General features: G+C 36.6%; 10 protein-coding genes across 13 annotated transcripts; 6 read left to right on the top strand and 4 right to left on the bottom strand.

The window, feature by feature from the left end:
- Positions 1-610: 610 nt before the first annotated feature.
- Positions 611-3,371, top strand: LOC129574854 (ganglioside-induced differentiation-associated protein 1). 3 transcript variants are annotated; one of them, XM_055457383.1, is made up of 5 exons: positions 611-629; positions 1,097-1,199; positions 1,931-2,294; positions 2,369-2,566; positions 2,825-3,371. In XM_055457383.1, coding segments are annotated over exons 1-5 (954 nt in total). In that variant the 5' UTR covers positions 611-627; the 3' UTR covers positions 3,112-3,371. The 3 variants fall into 3 exon arrangements, with proteins under 3 accessions (XP_055313358.1, XP_055313360.1, XP_055313359.1); XM_055457385.1 differs by lacking the exon at positions 611-629 and adding an exon at positions 807-1,029 and having other exon boundaries at positions 2,822-3,371; XM_055457384.1 differs by lacking the exon at positions 611-629 and having other exon boundaries at positions 807-1,199; positions 2,822-3,371.
- A 1,271-nt stretch (positions 3,372-4,642) lies between these two features.
- Positions 4,643-6,501, bottom strand: LOC129574853 (acyl-coenzyme A diphosphatase FITM2). Its single transcript, XM_055457382.1, has 2 exons — positions 6,363-6,501; positions 4,643-6,296 (listed from the first exon to the last, which is right to left on the bottom strand). Exon 2 carries the CDS (start codon positions 6,251-6,253, stop codon positions 5,120-5,122), a length of 1,134 nt encoding a protein of 377 aa, XP_055313357.1. The 5' UTR covers positions 6,254-6,296; positions 6,363-6,501; the 3' UTR covers positions 4,643-5,119.
- A 26-nt stretch (positions 6,502-6,527) lies between these two features.
- On the top strand, positions 6,528-9,109 carry LOC129574848 (eukaryotic translation initiation factor 3 subunit L). Its single transcript, XM_055457367.1, has 3 exons — positions 6,528-6,929; positions 7,135-8,192; positions 8,463-9,109. The coding sequence occupies exons 1-3, from the start codon at positions 6,903-6,905 to the stop codon at positions 8,995-8,997; spliced, it is 1,620 nt and encodes a 539-aa protein (XP_055313342.1). The 5' UTR covers positions 6,528-6,902; the 3' UTR covers positions 8,998-9,109.
- An 83-nt stretch (positions 9,110-9,192) lies between these two features.
- Positions 9,193-9,908, bottom strand: LOC129574860 (transmembrane protein 258). The gene is made up of 2 exons (XM_055457390.1): positions 9,789-9,908; positions 9,193-9,719 (listed from the first exon to the last, which is right to left on the bottom strand). Exon 2 carries the CDS (start codon positions 9,709-9,711, stop codon positions 9,469-9,471), a length of 243 nt encoding a protein of 80 aa, XP_055313365.1. The 5' UTR covers positions 9,712-9,719; positions 9,789-9,908; the 3' UTR covers positions 9,193-9,468.
- A 24-nt stretch (positions 9,909-9,932) lies between these two features.
- LOC129574858 (EKC/KEOPS complex subunit TP53RK) lies at positions 9,933-10,778 on the top strand. The gene has a single exon (XM_055457388.1). The coding sequence runs from the start codon at positions 10,060-10,062 to the stop codon at positions 10,747-10,749; it is 690 nt and encodes a 229-aa protein (XP_055313363.1). The 5' UTR covers positions 9,933-10,059; the 3' UTR covers positions 10,750-10,778.
- LOC129574856 (dehydrogenase/reductase SDR family member 4) lies at positions 10,762-12,086 on the bottom strand. The gene is made up of 4 exons (XM_055457387.1): positions 11,866-12,086; positions 11,354-11,759; positions 11,088-11,278; positions 10,762-10,968 (listed from the first exon to the last, which is right to left on the bottom strand). The coding sequence occupies exons 1-4, from the start codon at positions 11,928-11,930 to the stop codon at positions 10,854-10,856; spliced, it is 777 nt and encodes a 258-aa protein (XP_055313362.1). The 5' UTR covers positions 11,931-12,086; the 3' UTR covers positions 10,762-10,853.
- Positions 12,087-12,235: 149 nt separating this feature from the next.
- On the bottom strand, positions 12,236-14,648 carry LOC129574852 (tumor susceptibility gene 101 protein). Its single transcript, XM_055457381.1, has 9 exons — positions 14,505-14,648; positions 14,254-14,338; positions 14,109-14,174; positions 13,845-14,008; positions 13,615-13,723; positions 13,315-13,526; positions 12,888-13,103; positions 12,633-12,766; positions 12,236-12,536 (listed from the first exon to the last, which is right to left on the bottom strand). Exons 1-9 carry the CDS (start codon positions 14,544-14,546, stop codon positions 12,350-12,352), a joined length of 1,215 nt encoding a protein of 404 aa, XP_055313356.1. The 5' UTR covers positions 14,547-14,648; the 3' UTR covers positions 12,236-12,349.
- On the top strand, positions 14,611-17,463 carry LOC129574849 (differentially expressed in FDCP 8 homolog). Of its 2 annotated transcripts, XM_055457368.1 has the most exons (5): positions 14,922-15,596; positions 15,661-15,952; positions 16,142-16,186; positions 16,476-16,613; positions 16,680-17,463. In XM_055457368.1, the coding sequence occupies exons 1-5, from the start codon at positions 15,168-15,170 to the stop codon at positions 17,246-17,248; spliced, it is 1,473 nt and encodes a 490-aa protein (XP_055313343.1). In that variant the 5' UTR covers positions 14,922-15,167; the 3' UTR covers positions 17,249-17,463. The 2 variants fall into 2 exon arrangements, with proteins under 2 accessions (XP_055313344.1, XP_055313343.1); XM_055457369.1 differs by lacking the exon at positions 16,142-16,186 and having other exon boundaries at positions 14,611-15,596.
- A 127-nt stretch (positions 17,464-17,590) lies between these two features.
- On the top strand, positions 17,591-21,412 carry LOC129574847 (DNA replication licensing factor Mcm7). The gene is made up of 7 exons (XM_055457366.1): positions 17,591-18,389; positions 18,508-18,611; positions 18,680-18,945; positions 19,030-19,531; positions 19,692-20,198; positions 20,400-20,944; positions 21,032-21,412. The coding sequence occupies exons 1-7, from the start codon at positions 18,359-18,361 to the stop codon at positions 21,237-21,239; spliced, it is 2,163 nt and encodes a 720-aa protein (XP_055313341.1). The 5' UTR covers positions 17,591-18,358; the 3' UTR covers positions 21,240-21,412.
- A 354-nt stretch (positions 21,413-21,766) lies between these two features.
- On the top strand, positions 21,767-23,361 carry LOC129574855 (uncharacterized). The gene is made up of 3 exons (XM_055457386.1): positions 21,767-22,129; positions 22,241-22,352; positions 22,534-23,361. The coding sequence occupies exons 1-3, from the start codon at positions 21,941-21,943 to the stop codon at positions 23,121-23,123; spliced, it is 891 nt and encodes a 296-aa protein (XP_055313361.1). The 5' UTR covers positions 21,767-21,940; the 3' UTR covers positions 23,124-23,361.
- The last annotated feature ends 238 nt before the right edge of the window (positions 23,362-23,599 follow it).

Raw genomic sequence — 23,599 nt, 5'->3', positions numbered from 1 at the left:
GCACCCTCTCTCTCTATTTCGCCTATATGCTTTTATCAGTAGAACGAATTTCGAATTGCCTCCAATTTTAGTAGAACAAACCGAAAACTATTATTTCCAATTTCCGCATTCGATTATTTATTTCGTTTTATTTTTCTAAAATTAACACATGAACAGTATTTCGGTTTGATTTGACGTTGATTTTTGTCTTCAGTATCGAAATTAATTGAATAAGTCGGTTTGATTTTTAATGAATTCAAAATTTTCAAATAGTTTTCAATCAATGCAACTTAAAAAAAAAAAAAATATTTTAAAATAAATCATCGACTTGAGGCGTTAAATGTTTCATTTTGAGCCAACAACTAGTTTAGAATGTGACAAATCGTTTGAAAATATATGGAATTGGTCTACTTGTGTCATAACTACAGATTAAAAGCCGGAATTCAAAAGCAAATCGGTGTTTGAAAGCTTGAAATTAGTAAGCCTTTGGCTTTCAGAAACCGTTTGATCAGCGGAAATCAGCTTTTGGCTTATTTTGGCAAATTTTCTTTCAAAATCGAACTGTTCGATTCGGATAAAGCTCTTGGAAGAAAAAAATTGTTGATATTTTCGTTCAAGGCATCATATTGTGATTGGTATTTATTCATCATGTACGTATATAATTCAATATACTCATAAAGTTCGACGAATGGGAGAGAGAGAAAAATTGCAACTTTCACAAATTTCATTCTTAAATTGTTGACTCATATGGATGTGAAATCAGCCGCTTGATCGCAAATCACTGCCAGGGTCGAAATTAATGTTTGTGCAACATTTTCACTTTCTGTCGAATAGAACAACAAGAACATGTGATTCACAGAGCGATCGTTATCCGTTGTGCGTTACAAAGCAATATCATTGTACTCGCAACGTTTAGTTTGCAGTGAACCACTCTAGCAATCGTAACAAATCAAACAATTCTATTTCCTAGTTCGGTTTTTGCCGTTGAATTTTCTCTCTCCTTCGTTTGCAGTGATACAAATGTTTTTAGCATTTAATTGTTATTGTTAGGTGATGATTAAGTGATTTTATTTTGACGAGAGAAAAAATAATTTAAAATATTTCTCCAAAACAACAGGAGTAGAATGGGTCAGTTCATCAGCAGTAGGAATTCATCAAAACAAGATGATCGAGGTGGATTAATTCTTTACTATCATCCGTTAAGTTTTTATTCGCAAAAAGTGAGTATTTGGTGAGACCGGCAAGGGAAATGGGATTCAAAATTGTATCGATCAATCGATTACTTATTTTTGGGATGAATTATTTCACTGTTTTGCGACATCATGTGATTGTAGCAATCATATGATTTGTTGTGGTTTTTTTTTGTTAAATAAGAAATAAATACTGAAAATTCCATTCGGTCCAATGGAGAGGCAACTGTTTGTGTGTGTGTGTGTGTGCGCTGTGTCTGTCTGCCTGTGTACGAGTATATGCGTGACCATTGGATATCACATATTGAAAACATTATTAAGTAATAAGTCAACAACAAAAAAATATATTCATCATCATCGTCGTCGTCGTCGTCGTTGTCGTCGGCTAATCGCACTGATGTTACGCTTGAGTTTGTTAATTCAAGGTTTGTTCGGCGAAAATTGTTCATCATTTGTCAGTTTATCTTCCGTTTGATGCATATCTTCGCGCTTGGAATATTGTTTATTTTTGAATTTAACTTTCGTTTATCTTAACATGCTTATTTATTACCTGTGTGTGAATATCTGATAAGCATCAGCGCTTATTTTGCATGCATTACGATCAGATTACGATATACGCTACCCATATCAATTAGCAACTCGTTGTGTGCTCCCATTAATTCGATCAAAATGAAATAAATAGAATATAACATTTTGTGTCTTTTTCTTCTTTCGTTCGTGTAATTGTGGAGCATTTTTTTGTGATTTTTTTCCAACCATAGGTGCTGTTTGTTTTACATGAGAAAAACATTCCATGCACTTTATACGAAGTAGACGTTGCAAACGGCGAACAATGTTCCAGTTGGTTTATGCAAATGAATCCAAAAATGGACGTACCTGTTCTACAGGATGATACACTTGTGGTACCATCATCAAACCAAATTATTAACTATTTAGAAGCCAATTTTAATGGACCTTCACTGCTTCCGAAGGAAGATCGGAATTTATTAAACAAAGTTATCTTTTTAAATCGGAAAATCTGCCAAATTCCAATCGGGATCATTAGCTTGGGCACATTTATTCATCCAGATATTGTGTCAAAACCGAAATTACCCTTCATTGGTCCATTACGTCGAAGCTTTTTAGGTGAGCGGAACATTTTTGGAACATGTTGCAAAACAAATGGAAAAAAAACCATTATTATTTCTCATCATCTTTAGAATCGGAAGAAGAGATGCTGAATAGACTAGAAGACAAAGCTAAATCAAGTCCATTGCATGAATATACACTTTTGATGAAAGTGAAAAATCAACGGGAAAAATTTGATGTGATCAAAAATCCAGATGAATTCCAAAAATTAATCGATTCCGTCAGCATTTTGCTTATCGAAATTGAGGCTCAGTTACAACATCAAGACAGTAAGTTAACGTTGATTCTTTTTTCTACCTTGCTTTCGTTAAGCTTCGATTTTATTTCCTCCCGTAATTCATCGTTAATTCAAATTATGAAAAAACAAGAGAAAAAAAAGTAAAAATCTCTAAAATTGTTTCTGAATGTTTCTTTCATTTTTGAAACTGTCTGAATTATCGATAGATTTGTGGATCAAAAATTGCGCAATCAATGGACAATAGGTCAATTCGTTAAATTCAAATTCTAATTTCCATTGTAAATAGAAGATAGTTGGCTATGCTGTAACGAATTCACATTGGCCGATATGAGTCTAGGTGTTTTATTGCATCGACTACAGCAGCTGGGTCTTGAAAAGCATTTCTGGGGCAACAATAAAAAACCATACCTTGCCAAGTATTTCACCCGAATTGCGCAAAGAAAAGCGTTTCAAAAATCGCATCCCTCAACAACAGCCACAATGAAAGCGGCGTGGGTCAAATTACCGTACAGTTACAAAGTATTTGCGGTGAGCATACCAACTGTAGTGATTGGCATTCTAATTTACAATGCTTAGCTACCACATACACATTTGATAAAAATGCACACACCCGATTTCTTATGAATTAATGGATTTATTATCGAATCATTCGCTTCATTTCCCCTTCGATGAGTGATATCTGTATATAATTAATTGACCAAAAGGCGCACTCAATAAACAATTCAATTAGACAAAATTACACCTAGTAAACGCTAAATAAATGTTGATAGTAAACAAAGTTCTGTTAATTGACAAAAAATGACCCGAGTTTTGATTATATATTTAGATTAAGTAGATTTGTTTACATCAAATAATATATGATTTCTAATAATGAACACTCCCAAAAATCAGCCATATCCGTTATTAATATACCTTGCAGTAAACGCGTTCATAGTGTTTCACTGTAGTAGCAAAGTATCCTATTAAATTCCACTGTGGTATTACTACAAGAAAATTTAATAGGATACACCGCTACTACAGTGAAACACTATGAACGCGTTTACTACAAGGTATATTAATAACAGATATGGCTGATTTTCGAGAGTGAAGCGTGTAATGGTGGAGAATTCATTTAGTTTTCGTTGTGTTCGAATGCTGTTTTCGAAACAAAGCCGCTTGTTGGATCTTGTTTTATTCAGTAGGTGAATTTTCCTTGCTCTAGTACAGTTTCGGCAGCAGTGTATTGCAAACCAGATGCAATATAAGAAAAGACCATTTAAGAATAACAAATAATGCAAACCCAACATTTTGGATCATTTGGTGGTAGTAGAATATTTTGAAGATCAACATCACATCCCAAAGCAATGGTAAGGTGGTCATTGATATGAACAGAACTCGAATAATGGGCGTATTTTTTTTCGTGCAATGACTTGACTTTTGGACAACATCATCAGATTTCGCAATAGATTTACGGATGGTTCTCCGCGGGTAAGTCCATTATGCTCTTTATTTTGGAAATGCTATTTGATATTCTCTCAGCTTATGATCGCTTTTGCTTGTTCGAGTAAGATTTACCTAACCATAACTTACCTGGTAAGTAAATGCGTATCAAAACTAGATCAAAACTAAAAGAGACCACAAAGAAGAAGAATCTTCCGTGAAAAAATCATAACACATGCAATTTTTTTTATCAAAATTCATCGCATCACATTATCCACACAAATTTTCTCTCAAAATAAGAACATTCGACCATACATGCCAACAAATTGTGGCAATTATTGCGTAGCAAATGGTATTTGATTAATTTTTCGACATTTCCACAGCATAAAATGGATGTAGCCACGAGGAGAGCACCAAATAAGGATCAGTTGAAAATTATATCCATTTCCACTTTTCACGAAATCCACATTGAACATGTTGCTTGACCAATCAAAATGCGCGAGAAATGATGTCTTTGGAAACAATGCAAAGTGACCGATCAATTACACAAATAATAAACCATTCAAATAAAACGCGACTTGAAGATTTATATTATAGAAAATGAACATTTTACAATAGTCATAACCTTGTGATGAAAAATAAGAGGGTAAAATCAATCCGATTCCTACTCAAATATAATAAAACCACATTTTCGAATCTTTCGCTTTATTTCCATTCGATGGGTAGCATTTATTTACAAAAATATCTGTTTTTTTGTTTATTTAACAATTGACCAAAAAGGACACTCAACAAACATTCCCACTAGGCAAAAATTACAACGTAGTACAAACGCTAAATAAATGTTAATAGTAGAAAAAAAAAAGTTTTGTTTATTGAAATAGCAAATATTGACTGATTGATTTACTTAAATTCCAAGAAAAAATGATATCATAAAAATGGCATCATAAAAATGCGCAAAAGACGAATATCAAATCACCTCGTTTTGTAAATGGTCATATATCATTGTTCCCAATTGGTTTGTTTTTTGTTTAATTTAAGTCTATTTGAAACCTATTTAAGTTTAAATTAAGCAAATAGAGAGAGTGAACAAGTAGTCGAGGAGTCTTTCGATGAAAACAAATTTATGCTATTCTAATCTATTTAACAAAGTATCTGCATTGAGGGTTCATTCGGTTGCGGTTGTGGTTTTTTGTGGATAAATTGGCATCCCCATGAATTTGGGCGTATTGTTTGATTGGCCCGTCGACGATCCAGCGTTGTTGTAGTTTAGTGACTGTTTACGGAACGGTACGGCCGGTTGTATTTTTGTCTTTTGATATATGAACTTGCCGTGGCCTGCACAATTTGGTAACAATGAATTGGCTGGATACCAAGCACGATATGTGAAGAACCACGTGAGAATGGCAAAAATGCCACTGAGCACCTTTTCGATCATTTTGTGATAGTAAAGCATTGTGCACACCAACATGACGTCCCAAAGTAGCTGCAACGCAGTCATCGAAATAAACAGAACTCGAATAACTGGCGTATATTTTTCGTACAATGATTTAACATTCTGTAGTTCATCATCGTCGAGATTTCGCAACGGATTAACGGATGATTCTTCGCGGGTAAGTCGATTATGCTCTTCGTTTCGCAAATGCTCTTTGATATTCTCCCAGCCGATGATCGGTTTTGCCTCTTCGATTAACACTAAACTGGAGTAAATGAGTATAAATGCATGGCCAGAGATGTCGAAACCATTCCAGAAGTGGCCACCCTTTAAGCAGGCAATTTTCGAATCGAAATTCTTCACATTGCATCGTCCATACATTGTCTCGACCAAATTGAACACTTTCGTCCAGAAGAACCAGAAAAATGTTGCAATTAAGATGCGTGGCAAATGTTCTCTGATTAGTTTCTCACGATTTCCAACGCATAAAATGCATGATGTTAGCACCAAATACGGTACACTTAATACTAATGTCCATGCCCAGCCCCATTTCACAAAATACACATTGAAAATGTTATCAGATCGTGCAAAATATGTCTTTGGATACGGTGCAAAATCACCGATCAACGATACTAAAAATAAACTACCCAAATATAATGCCACTTTTAGGTTTACATCGAAGAAAATGACCTTTTTGCACAAAAATATCAGCATCTGGAGCAATACTTCACGAACGGTGGTTGGATTCGCCGTTGGTCGTGTGCCTTTTGTGTCTTGACGCTGTGGATCGTATCCGGCGGGGCGAAAGTTCATATTCGATGAATTGGTTGCCGTTTTTCGTTTCGATGTCATGTCATTCCTTCTCATCTTTATCGCTCTACTTGTTGACGTCTTTTCTTTATACAATTTTCTGTAAGCACACAATAACCGTGTGAGCGAGTTTCATTTAATTTTCACAAATAAATTGAACATTTACCTGACTTTTATGAAGCTGTCGAAATTTTCATATTTTTTTTTTTCTCTTGTTCCCTGATTTCTGTCGTTTTGACTATTTTCTCAGCTGAAAGCAAACTGAAGTGTCATCATGACAACCTTTATCACATGTCACAATAACAGTGGTGAATAATTTCACCAACGCATTCAATTCACCACCAACCTATGCAGAGTTTTTTTTTCCTTTCAGCCACAGTGGTTTTGGAAGAAAAATTATTAAAAATTTGGAAAATCATATGTAAATCATCCGTATTCGATATTTTTGAAAATTATTTTGAAAATTCATTTCGTTTCGTTGCATCGGTTTGTTGGGTAAAAAAGTTAGCGGGTGACGTGAAGTGAAAGCATTTAAACACGCTGACACCAATACATTTACACACGAAAGCGAATCGTGTATTCGGAGCTGTCATTCATATTGCCTTTTCATAAGTGTATTTTTAGGAGACCGTAGCGGTGTGGCAAAACTAGCATACGTTCATCGAAGTATTTCAAGAGTTCCAGTGAACAAAAAAAATCCAGCAAAATGCTTGACCAAGACGATTATGATCCTGTAAGTGAATTCAATTGAAATCGGAAAAGTTGATATTGTTTAATGAAGAGCAAGTGCAAAGAAAATATTGTGGAAAAAAGTAGTTCAGAGACTTGAATACAACCTAACCTAAAATCAACACGCCATTTTGTTTCCTCCTTGTAAATTATAGCTCGGAAATTTATTGGTAACAATTTTTTCTTCTCTCTTTCCATTGAAATTGCAGTATGACCGTGAATATTTGGACTATGAGGATAGCCATACCGGCGATCCAAACCTTGATTTGGAATATGAACGCAGCATGAATATGCCAAAAGTTCCCGATATTGTGAAAAACTTTATCGAATACTTTCGCAGTGTGATCAACGAGGGTGTTGTTTACGAGATTCAGAATTTGTATGAAAACACGTTCCCAAAGTTGAGCGAGCAGTATTACGATAAGCGTGCATGGCCATCGGAAAATCAAATTGCCGATATTGTTGGCAACGACGAAGTATTTTTGACGCTGTACAAGGAATTGTACTTCCGTCATATTTACGCTCGCATCCCAGAGGGTCCAACCATTCATGAGCGTGCCGATTCGTTCTTCAACTATTGTAGCTTCTTCAATTTGATTTTGTCGGCACCGCAACCCGTGCAATTGGAATTGCCAGACATTTGGTTGTGGGAATTGCTCGATGAGTTTGTGTATCAATTCCAAAACTATGCGCAATATCGTGCACGTCTCAATGATAAATCCGAAGAGGAGCTCGACATGTTGAAGCACACCAATCACTGGACCATTTTGTGCATTTTGAATGTGTTGCATTCGCTGGTCGATAAATCCAATATTAAATTGCAATTGGAGGTGTCAGCATCGGGCGGTGATCCAGAATCGGTTGCCGGTGAATTTGGCCGACATTCATTGTACAAGATGTTAGGCTACTTCAGTTTGGTGGAAATGTTGCGTTTGCATTCATTGCTCGGCGATTATTATCAGGCCATTAAGGTGTTGGAACCAATTGAAATTCACAAGAAGAATCAATACACACATATTCCAGCATGTCAAATTTCAACATCGTACTATGTTGGCTTTGCATATATGATGATGCGTCGCTACACCGATGCCATTCGCACATTCAGCTCAATTTTGCTGTTCATTCAACGTACCAAGCAATTGTACAGCACCCGATCATATCAAAATGATCAGATCAACAAACAAACCGAGCAAATGTACCAATTGCTTACCATCTGCTTAGTTCTTCATCCACAATGCATCGATGAATCCATTCAACAGGCATTACGGTATGGGCTAAATCATTTTCTTCTTCTTTTTTTTCTTTTTCTTAACAATTTTGTATCTACTTCTATGGGTTTTAAACAGACAATTTCTTCTAAGAAAATAGATTTTTTTTTAGTTTGGTTAATATTTGTCAAAATTCCATTTGCGCTCCCATTTTTCTGAAGAAATTTCGTCCACCATGGTTCTACTTCTCATTTTTCTTCCTTTTTCTCCCATTTTTCAATTTCTGATGATCAATTTTTCAACTTTTCTTCTCTTCTTTCCCTTTCCAGTGACAAAAACTACCACGAAAGCATGTATCAAATGCAATGCGGTGACTTGGATACGTTCCGTAATTTCTTCATTTTCGGTAGCCCGAAATTCATTTCGCCATGCCCACCACCAAACGATGCAACCGAAGGTGATTTCGTCAAGCAGCCAATGGAACATCAAACACAAGTGTTCATGGACGAAGTTCGGCAACAACAAGAATTGCCAACCATTCGTTCATACTTGAAACTGTACACGACGTTGCCATTGGAAAAATTGGCGGCATTCATGAACAAAGAGCCGGCTGAACGCGATATCAACAATTTGTTGACGCATTTGTTGTGCTTCAAGCATAAAATGAAGAATCTGGTGTGGTCAGAGGGTTCAAGCGGTTTGGATGGTAAATTTGTATCCGGTTCAGAATTGGACTTTTACATTGATCTGGACATGATTCATATTGCTGATACGAAGGTGGCCCATCGCTATGGTGAATTCTTTATTCGTAAAATTTTGAAATTCAGTGATTTGAACCGACGCTTGCACAACCTCAAAATTTAAACTACATCAACAACAAAAAAAAATAATCCCATATTATTCCACTGAAAACGAAACAAAAATTTTCTGAATCCAATCTTTGCATACAAACCTTTGTTCACAATTTGAAAGAAAACACAAATACGAAGACATAAATAAATAAAGAGATATAAAAAACGATGCGATTCATGAGAATTGAAAAAAAAAACACGAGTTTCATTTATCGATTTTTTTTTTCTGTTTTTTTTCATTTATTAGTGTGAATTCTTACACATATACATACATCAGTAGAAATGCAGATGCGTTGGCTAAATATATCTGTGCTGGTGATGATGGTATCTCTTTTTTTTCTGTTGCTATGTTAAACCATTTGCATTTGAAATTAAAACGAAGAGAAGAATAGAAAGAAACAAAATCGGACACAAATCTTTAAGATCAAATTGAACTGAAATCATTAGTGTTATCAATATTTGGTAGAGTTGTTCTTAGACTGGATTAGACGTAAATGCCAACGGATAGGAACAGGAACAGTAAACCAAAGCCAAGGAATATAGCGGCAAACAAACTGATGAGCAATTCCTTGAAGATGAGACTGCTTTTACTGAATCCTTTTGGCCGTGATACAACGAAAACGAAGAACCATGATGTGAAAAATGTGCCGATGATCAACAGTACGGTTGCCAAATGTGGGAATACGGATGGGTTGATGGGTGATACATATCGTGTCAATGACTCCATTTTTTTTCCTAAAATTTTAAACACATATTTTTCTTACGATTCAATTGCATTTTCAGTGATAAACCATTTGCACTTACCGTTTTATCGATGGAAACTGGTTTGATGCGCGAATTTTGCGTCTGTATTTCTTTTAATTGTTTGAGTTTCTAATGTGACAAACTATTTACGTGGCCGGCGTAGTGACGAATTGTCAGTGTAAATGGTGTGAAGTTGGTTATTTGTTGAAGTTGAAAAATGTTGTATTCAGACATAAACATAACCTATTCAATTAAACGGAGAGTATTTGTCATTTTTTTTAACTGAACGTGAATATTGAACTTGAGTTTATAGAAGAAAACAATCTGAAAAATGGTTGTGATTAAACAAGGTGCCGAGGCAAAGTTGACACTCGGTGAATTCGGTGGCAAACAGTGTTTGATAAAGGAGCGTTTTGTGAAACACTATCGACATCCCGATTTGGATGCACATCTCACGAAGGAACGAATGCGCGCTGAATCGAAAACATCAGCAAGATGTCAGGCGGCCGGAGTGAATGCACCACAAATCCTTCATATGGATTTGAATGAACGAAAAATTTACATGGAATACTTTGAGAAAAGTATTACGGCAAAGGATTACATAAATAATGTGCTGCCAAAAGTTAGCGATTCAGCGGAACGAGAACAACGAATCAACAAATTGACCGGTGAAATTGGAACGTGCATTGGAAAAATGCATACAAACAATTTGATTCACGGCGATCTCACCACATCCAATATACTGCTCGACCCATTGGAGACAGACGATAGCTCATTTCGTGACTATAAGCTTATTATGATCGATTTTGGACTGTCCAGTTGGAGTCAAAGCAGTGAAGTCAAAGGTGTCGACTTGTATGTGTTGGAACGATCCCTGCTCAGCACACATAGCGGCATACCGAATCTATTCAACTCTATTTTAGACGCTTATAAAGCAGCCAACACTGGCAATTTGACCGAAATAATCGCCAAATTCGAAGAAGTTCGAGCGCGCGGCAGAAAACGCACCATGGTTGGATGAATAAAAGAATCATTTATGTTGTTTTTAAAAGCGAACAATTAGCATTTTTTATTTGTGTAACAAAAATTCTCATTATCCAAGATATTCGAGTCCCGTTTCCATATTTAAAGTCTTGATGGCATTCCACCTGAAGCCACAATCGTTTCACCAGTTATATACGCACCATCATTGGATGCCAAAAAAGCTACAATACCAGATATATCTTCGACTTCACCCAATCTGTGGATTTCAATAAAGTTTTTTTTTTTTAATCTAATTCAAATGTCACAATCAAGTCTCTGTCCACATTGACATTCAATATTGAACCCAAAGGTTACTCAATGGGTTTGAACACTTACTTTCTCATCGGGATCATCGATAGAGCGGTTTCTCTGGCAACTTCAGTTTCATACATTGCCGACGAAAATTTGGTTTTGATAATTCCAGGCGCAACGCAATTAACAGTAATATTCTCCGAAGCAAGATCTTGACTCAATGCCTTGGTCAATCCAAATAGTGCGGTTTTGCTCACCGAATATGCACCGAGCAACTGAAATCAATCAAAAAATTTAGTAAATGTCTTTGAAAAAATGACTCGGATTGCTAAGGTCAATCTGCCATTTACCGGGAACGGATTGAGTCCAGCGTACGAAGACATGAATATGATGCTGCCACTGGATTGTTTGCGCAATAACGGTGTCACTTCTTTGGCTAAAAGGAATGATGCTTTGACATTCACATCGAATATTTTATCCCAGGCTTCTTCTGAACAATCTAGCACCGATCCAACTGTTGGATTAACCGCAGCATTCGACACCAAAATATCAATCTTTCCAAACTTCTTTATGGTTTCATCGAATAATTTCTTGCGATCATTTGCGTCTGAAACATGACACTTGACTCCAAGCACATCAGAATGACCATCACTCTTCAATTGATTTACAGCTTTCTCGACATTCTGTGGTTTTCGACTGCTAACAACCACCTTGGCACCTTCGGCAGCGAGTCTTTGAGCGATCGCAAAACCGATGCTGAAACAATAATATCAAAAAAGCAAAATCCACATTCAGAGAATAGAAAATTGTCATTTGAAATCCGATGATAAACAAATATTCAAAGAAAAAATAGTGAACGTACCCATCAGTTGAAGCAGTGATAACAGCTACTTTATTTGCCAATCGGCTGACATTTTGTTGTGCCATTTCAAACGAACTCGTTTATTTTGTCGAGTTCAAAGCGGTCTAACCGAAAAATAAAATTTGTTCACCGAGAATGACGAGCAATATACAATTTAAATGAAATGATAATGTTCTGGATCGCGCCACCAAAACAACTTGACATTGATCGTTTGTGTTGTCATTGTGTTGTTGATGTGAGTGTGTGTGTGTGTGTGTGTGTATGTGTGTGCGATTATACTTTGGCACTGATTGTATTTGTTGTTATCTGCTGAGTGCAATACCTGTTAACACTTGAGTGTTATGCCTGGACAAATTAAAACAGTTTGCGATTGTGTATTCGTACGAATTTTTATTTAATACTTTTTTTTTATTATTTTATAGGCATAACATGTGGTTCATATCAATGACGTTCGTATAAAGTAAGACAAAAAATTAGGAAAAGATTAGCCAGCCAAGCCTGCTTTTTGTCGGCATTTTTGCATCAATGCGCGCAACATAAATTGTCGACGCGACAGTTGACGAACATGCTTTAGAAATACTTCCAAATCTAAGACACCATTCCGTAGTGCTTCGCCGATATAGTATATCGAATCCTCGATGGCTGCCTCTTCAGCATAGGCATTGAGTAATCTGAAAAGGAAAAATGTGCATTTTGTTCATTTAAAGATGGGCAAATATTTAAGAATCGAAGTTCGCAATGAATTTCAATTATTTTGATCTACTCACTGCCTATATAATGGAGCTGTTGTTGTGACTGCCTCATCGACATCAATCGTGTCCACCTTTTCCAATGTTTCAAGCGATTTCTCCAACGCCTTATCTTTTTCTTCTAGAATGGCAATGTTCTGTTTCAATTCGTTCTGCAAAAGGAAATACCGTTTATTTTTGTCTTGGTTAGCTATCGAATCAGTGCATTTTTTTTTCTTCATCTTTCTTGTGCACAGAAATAAAATCAATTAATTAGCTCTTATAAGAACAAACCTCTTCACGTTCTAATTTTGAAATGATTTCGTTGATTTTAGCTCGGCCTTCGTTCAATTCATGCTTGGTACGATTCAATGTATCCATTTCGGCTTGATGCTGATTTACACGCTCTTGTATTCGACGACGTAATTTATCTTCCACAGCACTGATGAGTGATGCCTTGATGTGCTCTTCGGTTATGGTCATTGTTCCATCTTGTGATGAATTTGATTGCTATGAATATAAACAACACCGTTCCATTAGTTGCTGTGATCAAGCTATTGATGTCAAACTTTGATTTTCGCATATTAAATCGATCATGTTCGAATTTTCTCTGTTAGGTAATTATTCTTCAATTCCATGAGCCATGGGCCATAAGTCATAAGCCATGAGTCAGTTTTAACGATTCAAAGAATGATAAACAACGATGAAATGGTATACTTACACCTCCATAGAAGCTATTATAGCCTGAGTGTGATGGATTCGGCATTGGGTATGGTGGATAGCCCGTTGATGGTGGATTAGCTGTGCCACTAGCGCCTGGATAAGCTGGAAAACCGCCAAAATTGCTAGTTGGATACGGTGGAAATGCGCCCGCAGATGCGGGATACGGTAGCGGATATCCTTGTCCACTTGTAGCTGGTGTGGGCATAAATGCTAATGACGCAAAATTTCCGATTAAAAATTCAATAAGATTCAATATCGACAATTCAAACGAGAAAGCAAGGCGAAGCTCGTAACTTACGTTGTTGTGGGTATGGTGTGACTTGTTCTTTTGGCTTGGCATAAACCGGTGGCATATCGCCGAATGTGACGATCATCACTTGGATGAGGCCCAGCAAATCCGAAGACGACTGTAACAAAGTAAGAAAATGTGAAGAACCAATTTTTCAATCTTTTCCTATTCGCCTATTCAACATGGAGTTTATTTCAATTTGTGAACAAATGTTGTGAACAATATGTTTAAATACTCACCGGATTCCATTCGTGTAAATATGGTAGATAAATTTTGCCATTGTGATCGACAAACATTGAAACCTTGATTTGCATATCAGACGTTGGTTGCACATAGGCCAGCGGTGCATTGTATGGATGTGTGTCCATCAGCCAAATGCAGATTGGAATATGATACGTGTTGTCTGTTGAGTAAGAGAGAGAGAGAGAGAGAGGGAGAGAGAAAAAACGCGAAAATTCACAATATTCATCGCAAGATGCCTGATGTCATTCATTCCGACTTACTTTTGTAAACGACTGGAATAGTCCCGCTAATATTGAGGAGTTCTTTGGTTGTGCCATCGTTGAACACTGATAAAAAGATAAAAAGTCCATTAGTTCCGACGTCATTGTTGTATCTTTTAACTTCGTCACTATATCGATTACATACCAAAATTTTCCAGTTTAAACGTTAAACCACGATATTGTTCCAAGACATCGACCACATCTTTTTTTGTTTGATTTTGATGCTGATACTGAAAAAGGGATAAAAATTCATTTTATGTTATGAAAAAAAGTGTATGGAAGCACAGACGTTTGACACTCCTGATCAAAATCAGTCAAAACTAATGGTCGGGCAATTAAAATTGTCTACATTTTACACTCGATTGGATTCACGTGAATTAAAAATGAAATACTCACGCCAGCCAAGCACTTTGAGAGTTGTCCATCGTAAGCAACCATAATTGACGATCCCTTTTTTGTTCACTTTTACAGGCAAATGTTGTTCGAAGTGGTTTTCTTTCTTTGGGAACTTTTTTTTTTTATTATTATTGCAATCAACACAATGATGACAAAATCTTTCTGTCAAACTCTCGGATGAATCATAAAGCAAAAGAGCACGATTGCGTTCGTCTAATTCTTTACTACGCCAAAGTGATTCTATCGCAGGGAAAATGGTCTATTTCGTCACAGCAAGACTATTTTCCAATTTTAATTAATTTGAAAATTAAAAATAAACTAATTAAATCCAATTGAATGGTGAAAGTTTATGGAAATGCCACTGCTTTGCAATTTCATTGAACGCACCCATTTCGACAATATTCTCTCTCCGAAATTCTTTGTTTGTGCGTATGTCAGCTGTCATTCTGCGAGCTATATTATTGCCAATGACAAAAATAAAAACAAAAAAGAATGTTGCAAACACCCTAGAACGAATAGATTGAAGAAAAAAAAAATATGAAAAGATAACTTGCAGTTTTTACTATTAATTGACGTGCAGTGTGTGTGTGTGTGTTTGCTAATGAGTAGATAAGGTATATTTTGTACAGCTGAAAGACGAAATAAGTACACTAGGAAAAACAAATGTTGAATAGATTAGAAAGTATGCAATCATTGCGTGGAAATTTAGCAAGTTTACCAAATGCATTGAGCCATTTGATAAGCACTGCAACGTCGCCAGTCGAAGGAACGAATTGTTTGCCACCGAATTTGACGAGTCCTTCGTTTGACAGTGATACGGTGGCATCGGTGTCGGGTGACGATAGTTCGGATAAATCACACGCCATTCCGAATAGTTTGATTAAGGAACAGTGGCAATTGGTGCTAGAAGAGGATGCTACTATCGATGAATTGACGACTGCCATTGAAAAATGCAAAGAATTGGTGCTTAAAACGGACGAATGCTCCACGGAACGAAAGTGGTTGGTTAGACATTTGGTTGAGCTACGATTTAGACTACGGGAAATGGAGGATGCTAATGTTGATCACTCAAAAACATGGGCATCGTACAGAGTATGTTCCATAAGATTTCTATTAGCTCACTTGGAGACTTAATTGAAAGTAATTTACTTTTCAGATCATTCTCGGCCATCATTTTGTCGATCATCACAATCAAAAGCCCAGTCAAACCACCGTTCGACCACACTGCGATCATTGCACAGGTATCATTTGGAGTGTCGTTCAGGCATCGTACATATGCATCGATTGCAATTTTCGGGTTCATTACAAATGTATTGAGAGTATTGTCAGGGTGTGTGCTCATGTGATCACATCCGAACGCAAAGAACCATTAGACGATATATGCCCCGAGACTGGACTCTCATTCCAAGCGTACAAATGTGCCGAGTGCAATACTTCTTTAAGCTTTAGTAAGTTTTTTCTTCTTCTTTTTCCGAACACTTTTCACTGTGTGTGCGCTAGAAATTCGATAGGGAATCATTATTACAACAAAAACAGAAAGAAAGTGTTAGCTTCGACAGAAAAATTTACATGTTCAATATCTGTGTGATGTATGCGCAATGTTCTGATTTTCCGTTACTTCCCAATAATAATTCCAGATTTTCCTGGTTGGTTCTACTGTTTAGGATTACGTAGTAAAACAGGTAGTTTCATACGCTAAACATGTCTATGCACAACATTTAGTTCTGCACCTCAGTTTTTTTACGTATAAATTTAAACGATTTCTCCATCATTTTTATCTACTTCGACACTTTTTGATTTACTTTCATTTTCTGTAGACTTCTATACGCACTACTCGTATTAATTGGTTGATTGTTTACGCTTTTTTACTTCTTTTTTTTTGGTTTAAATCGACTTTTTTCCCACCTTATGTTACGCAAGATCGTAGAGCAAGACAATTTCATTAGTAAAATTTTTTTGGTGTGTATTCAGAGGGTGGATGGGTTGAACCACGCATTTGTGACTACACTGGACTGTATTACTGTCCAACATGCCATTGGAACGATACGGCAGCGATTCCAGCACGCATTCTGCACAATTGGGATTTCACACCGTACAAAGTTTGTCGAGGTAAAAAATGAATCAATCATCTTATTTGCTCCATACTAACCGAAGCTCGCATTTTGTATTTTTCAGCTACATTACAGGAAATGACATTGACTATGGATCGGCCAGTGATCGATTTGGAAGAGAAAAATTCCAAACTCTTTATCTATGTACAAAATTTGAGTTTAGTGAAAAAATTACGGACTAATTTAAATGATATGCGACGTTATTTGACCGAATGTCGAATTGCAACCAATGGAAAAATATTGGAAAATGCCATCGGCGCTCGACGTCATTTAGTACAATGCACAAATATGTACAGTATAGCCGATTTGATTGGCGTGGAAAACGGGACGATTATTGAATTTTTGAATAAAACATTCGCTACATTCGAGCAACACATTCGAAAATGTGAATTATGCTCGGGCAAGGGATATTTGTGTGAAATTTGCAGCAATGTTGAAGTGTTATTTCCATTTGATGATGGTGCTATTCATTGTAAAAAGTGTAAAACGGTCTTTCATCGCGCCTGTTGGCTGCGAAAAAATCAAAAATGTCCCAAATGTACACGCATGGAATATCGACGATCGCTACTGCAACAGTCTGAAGAAGACGAGGCAAACGCCAATAAATCACCACCAATCTCAACCAATACATAGACATTCGAATCATTTTCAGATATTCGAAACGATAACATTATTAATTTAGATTTTAGACAAATGTGCTCTTTGACATATATTTTAACTAAGATATGCTGCTATCAAAACTATTTGTTTTTTATACGAATTATATAACCAAGAGATTTGTAACATTCATTTTTATATTTATGAATATATGCGATATCGGCTGCTGATGCAGGCAGCACAAATGATAATTTTTATTGTGAGTTTTATTTAATGATTAAGGCAATTTTTTTTGTCAATTTTGGTTAAATTATAATATGTACTTTAAAATGAAGTTAATTTTTAGGAGACACTTCAATGCGCATCGAATGAAGTTTCAGTCAAAAAACGAGAGAAATCATACATAGTCACTTTTGTGACTGTATTGGGTCATTTTTTGAATGATTATAACCAATAAGCACAATTTGTTGGGCATTGCTTTCGGATGAAATGCACGTAAAAGTGTGTTGACTATAACCAAAAATAGTGGGTTTTATTGCCAATTTCATAAAAAGTTAACCTATTTAGAACTTTTAAAAGGAAAAATCTTTCGATGTCACTCAAACATTTTGTTCCAATTTTTTTCATTGAGAAAAATCCAAAGAAACGCAATTTCGATCAAATTCGTCAGTGACTTGTGAATAATTGAAAAATTCATGTTTCAAATGCTTTTTATAAAAAAAATTATTTGAAAATCTATAATTTTTCATCATAAATTTGTCAGAAATTGAAATGTTGTTCAAATGAGCGGCTACAAGAAGTACTATTTTAAGTGAAATACTTAGAATTGCTGTATCGAATGGAAAACAACATTAAAGTAACGCTTAAAGTACGGCTATACACGGTAGCTATGTAGAAGTGTTTGACAGCGACAACTTCACGCACAAACATTTTACCGCCAAAACGAGCAACTGATGATGTTTTAGTTTCACCAAAATTCTAAACGCGATCAGCAGCTGGCTTCATCACACACTCAACCACGAACAAAACTTTAATAAACAAATTGCATTTTTGACTAAAACAAACAACATTGCCGGAACCATTTACAACGATACCTTATTTAAAAACTGAATACAAATATTTCTGACTAGAAAAAAAGAAGTGAAAATGGCACGCCGTGATTATGCTCAAGACAGAGGTATGTAAAGTGTTTTGGCTAAATACCAAATTTTTGTATTTTCCATCAAAATGCTTTGATTGTTTTCGCTTTTCGTTAAATTTTTGCTCAAATTATTGAATATTTTCGCATATTTCAGAGGCCATAAAGGCATTTCTGACAGAATTCTGTGAGTCGAACGAGAGTGGCGCCAAGTTCTTCAAGTATGCCAGCCAACTGGTAAACATTGCACATCGCGAACAAGTAAGTCAATTCAACAATTCAATTCCATTTTTTTTCATTTAATAAAACTCTTATTCAATGTGTACCAGGTTGAAATCAACATTGAACTCGATGATTTGCACGAGTTCAACGAGTCGCTCGTTGAGGCTATCATGCAAAATACGCGACGCTATTCGAATCTATTTTCCGAAGTTATTTTGGAATTGTTGCCACAGTACAAGGAACGAAATGTCGTTGCCAAGGATTCGTTGGATGTGTACATTGAGCATCGAATGTTGATGGAATCACGTTTGAGAACCAACAACGACGTTAGAGACCCGAAAAACCGTTTCCCACCAGAGCTCATGAAACGATTGTAAGTTGAATTATGCCACTTAAGCATTCTAACGGTGGAATTGATGATAATTCCAAATATTTTTCGCTTATTTCTTATCCGCAGTGAAGTGACATTCAAAGCACCAAGTTTAGATAAGCCGTTATCGATTCGTGAAGTCAAGGCCGATAGTATTGGTAAATTGGTGTCGGTGCGTGGTATTGTGACGCGTTGCACTGAAGTCAAACCAATGATGGTGGTTGCCACTTATACATGCGATCGATGTGGTGCTGAAACGTATCAACCAGTTAATTCGTTGTCATTCATGCCGGTCGCTGATTGTCCATCAGAAGATTGCCGGGTCAACAAATCGGGCGGTCGATTGTATTTGCAGACGCGTGGCTCGAAATTCGTCAAGTTCCAAGAGATTAAAATTCAAGAGCACAGCGATCAAGTGCCAATCGGTCACATTCCACGTTCGGTGACTATTATGTGCCGTGGTGAGGTCACTCGTCATGCACAACCAGGCGATCATGTCATCGTAACTGGCATATTCCTGCCATTGATGCGCACCGGTTTCAAACAAATGGTCTCCGGATTGCTCAGTGAAACATTCATTGAAGCTCATGTAAGAATATTGTTTTGGTTTTATTTCATTTTTTTTTGTCCTATTTTACGATTGCTTAAGATTACATCGATTGATTCAAGTTATTTATGATGAAGTGATTCATTCCAACATTAAAAAAAAAGACTGACTTTTAATCACAAAATAATGTTCGTTTCAACAGAAAATTTCATGCCTGAACCAATCCGATGATGCCGATCAAAATGCTGAGCTCACCACTGAAGAATTGAATGAATTGGCTCAGGATGATTTCTATGCACGTTTGGCCAGCAGCATTGCACCCGAAATTTTCGGACATTTGGATGTGAAAAAGGCGTTGCTTTTGCTATTGGTTGGTGGTGTCGACAAACGTCCCGATGGTATGAAAATCCGTGGTAACATCAACATTTGTTTGATGGGCGATCCTGGTGTGGCCAAGTCACAATTGTTGGGCTACATCAATCGGTTGGCTGTTCGAAGCCAATATACAACGGGCCGTGGTTCATCGGGTGTTGGTTTGACTGCTGCCGTCATGAAAGATCCATTGACCAACGAAATGGTTTTGGAAGGTGGTGCACTCGTTTTGGCCGATCAGGGTGTTTGCTGCATTGACGAATTCGATAAGATGGCCGAAGGTGATCGTACCGCTATTCACGAAGTTATGGAACAACAAACTATATCAATCGCTAAGGTGAGTGGATTTTTTCGAGGTATATTTACCATGCTTGAATAGTAACAAAGCTAGGCTGAAACCCATGAAGCTCATTCGTTTGATTCTTCCATATTTCCATCATAAGTTATAACAAATCTTTTAGGATTTTTCAAATTTGAAACCTTAAATGTTGTGCTTCAAACCCGCAATTAAAATAATAAAAATTTGGTCCAATTCCAGGCGGGTATTATGACAACGTTGAATGCTCGTGTATCCATTTTGGCCGCTGCCAATCCGGCATACGGAAAGTACAACGCGAAACGTTCAATTGAACAAAACATTCAACTGCCAGCCGCTTTGCTGTCCCGTTTCGATTTGTTGTGGTTGATTCAGGACAAAGCCGAGCGTGACAATGATTTACGTTTGGCCAAACACATTGCCTACGTACACACCCATTTAAAACAGCCACCAACCATTTCCAAGCCACTCGACATGAGTTTGATGCGCCGTTATATTGCACTGTGCAAACGCAAGGAACCAACTATTTCGGCCGATTTATCGGATTACATTGTTGGCGCCTACGTTGATCTGCGCCGCGAAGCTCGCAACAACAAAGACACCACATTCACATCGGCGCGTAATTTGTTGGGTATCGTTCGTTTGTCGACGGCACTGGCTCGTTTGCGTTTATCTGATATTGTCGACAAAGATGATGTGGTCGAAGCTCTGCGTTTATTGGAAATGTCAAAGGCTTCTTTGACACAAACTGGCGACCGACCAACAAAGTACGTATTTTTCCTACGGAATCATAAACAAAACATAAATTTTCAACAAAATTCTAACATTTTTCTCTTCTCGTTACATTCGTGCAGCATTCATTCATCAGCCGACAAAATCTACAATTTGATCAAGGAAGCCATCAAACAATCGGGCGCCTCAATAAAAATCTCCGAAATTATGGACCGTTGCACAACGAAAGGATTCAAACCAGACGAAGTGGACAAATGCATCGACGATTACGAACAGTTGAACGTGTGGCAAGTCAACCAGGCTCGCACTCACGTTACACTCGTTGCTTAATTTTCTGACGTTATTTCTTATATTCGCGTTTTCTTTTCTTTTTCTTTAAATTCATGCAATTCACTTCATTCAGATTTCATTTACATGTGTGGTTTTTTTTATTGTCATGTCATTTCATTTTTTTTCGAAGACAAATAAAGTAATTCTGTTATATTCATAACGAGGAGAAATAAGTGAATGGCTTTTGATTGTAGATAAAAACTTCGTTTTAACTGATTAAATGGAATTTATTTTTTTTAGTAATGTTTTGACCAACTCTTAATATGATAACCGCTTATTTCTAAGCGTTTTCCATTGAATTGATTCGTTGACCACATATTTTTCGTGTATGTTCCTTTAACCGACCCCTGCATACGGTACTTTAGGTGAAAAATCATTCCTAACGGAAAATTCTCCATTCACATATATCCATGCGAATGCATATGTGCGTGTGTTAAGTACGAGGTGTCGGTATGCAGAATTTTCCGAATTTTCTTGACACTTGGAAAATTGTCACATTCCTACTATTGTAGGATTATAGGTGGTATTATTGATTTTTTTTTTTCAACAGAGATACCAAAATTCCATCGCACAATCAAAACACTCGTCATTTATTTACGCGTAAACTCTATCGATTCGGAGAACAGTTATCATCCCATTCAAATGTAACTGCCAATCGTCTTCCTTATTTTTGCGACAAAAATTCGGTGTGAAAAATTAATATGAAATCAAAGAGTGCAATGAAATCAAATGCATCAGACTCGGATGATACACTGAAGATGTCCAATCGAAATACATTGGCATTTTGGATCATTGTGTGGCTCATCAGTGTGTTGACCATTGGCAATTTATTGCTCACCCTAACCATTTTCGGTGTACTGAAATTGGGCAAAGGCATGGAATATTTGGAGGTAATTTTTCATTTGCAAATTAAAAATTGGTTCATTGTTGATGCTTGATTATGTCTGAGAACTATACTGCGAATCAAAGCTAAAAAAATCTTTGCGTATTATTTTCAATAGTTGGTCCCCGAAAGTGGTGCAATCAAATTTTTTCAATCGATTGATTTGGACAAAGTTTACAAGAAGGATGGCAAAATTGAGGGGTTCTACAACGTTCCCGTTGATATCACCGGTGAGGTTTTACTCGATAGAAGTTCTTTTTCCGGAACTTTTTTCTTATTACCAATCAAAATTCAGTTTCACACATGAAAATGTCGATTTGGATTTCGAATTTAGGCTTTGAACTTTCATCGCACAATTTATAGGCACTTTTGCTATATTTTTTATGTATTTTCTTTGCTTTCCTCAAAAAGGTGAACGTTCGGATGTCTTCATCAATATGATAAAGCCAACCAATGGACATCTGCACAACAAAATACTGATGAGCAAGAATGGCACGCATTTCGGTGGAATAAATGAGTTTGAGTTAAGGAGTCCAACAACAAATGAGGCGATTTTCTCAACGCACAAACCAACATACAATCTTCCATCAGGCGCAAATAATCTCATTGCGAAAGGTATAAGTGCAAGCGCTATTAAATCGGCAATAAACGAAGAGTTGGTCTTGAATACAACGCATCACAAGAAAGTCACAAATAAAATTTCGATTCGTGGCAGTGAAGGTGTTAAGATAAATGGTGAAGAGTTGATTTTGGATGCAGAAAATGTCTTCCTTACCGCACACAACGGCACCATATATTTGAACAGCGAACAGGGCATTCAATTGGATATCAAACGAATTCCAATTATTCAGGAGCGCAGCGGTCTAAAGATGGAAGAGAAGCAATACAAAATCTGCGTGTGCATGCCAGGCGGACGACTATTTCGTGTTGCACTGCCACAGAAGAATATCGTTAAAGATGTATGCAGCTATGCCAATATGAACAATGACCCATGCATATAAACGGAATCTGTTTTGGAAGACACGGACGCATTTTTCGAAACATGTCTTTACTCTTAGCATATCCACATCAAATCAATATAGGATAATAATAATCAAAAATCAATAACAATTCAATTTTTTTTGTAATGATTTTGGTGACCATTTAACAATACTTATGACCACTAAATATTTGTGAAATGAAAATAAACACATGAACCGATGTTATGTGTATCATGTTCGTATGAATATGAAACGTAGATTAGATAACATAGTTTTTGTTTCTTTTCTCCGTTGTTTTTCTTTTGTAGTTGATACTACTCGTTTGATACCACTTCCATATGCACATGGTTTATTTTTACATGGAATTTCAAAGCATTGATAAGGGAACGGTAGGAAGGAATATGTGAGTAATTTTAATTTTGGCTCACGATTTCAGAGTCCGAAATGCTTGTACGGACGCTACGACGTTGGCGTAAAAGAATTTTCCAATTCATTCG

This window comes from Sitodiplosis mosellana, unplaced genomic scaffold, assembly GCF_009176505.1.
Source record: "Sitodiplosis mosellana isolate CC-2019 unplaced genomic scaffold, AAFC_SMos_1.0 Smas_scaffold_6165, whole genome shotgun sequence".
In the NCBI taxonomy this organism is placed as follows: Eukaryota; Metazoa; Arthropoda; class Insecta; order Diptera; family Cecidomyiidae; genus Sitodiplosis; species Sitodiplosis mosellana.
The sequence above is the reverse complement of the archived record's forward strand: the minus strand, read 5'-3'. Positions and strand labels throughout refer to the sequence as shown.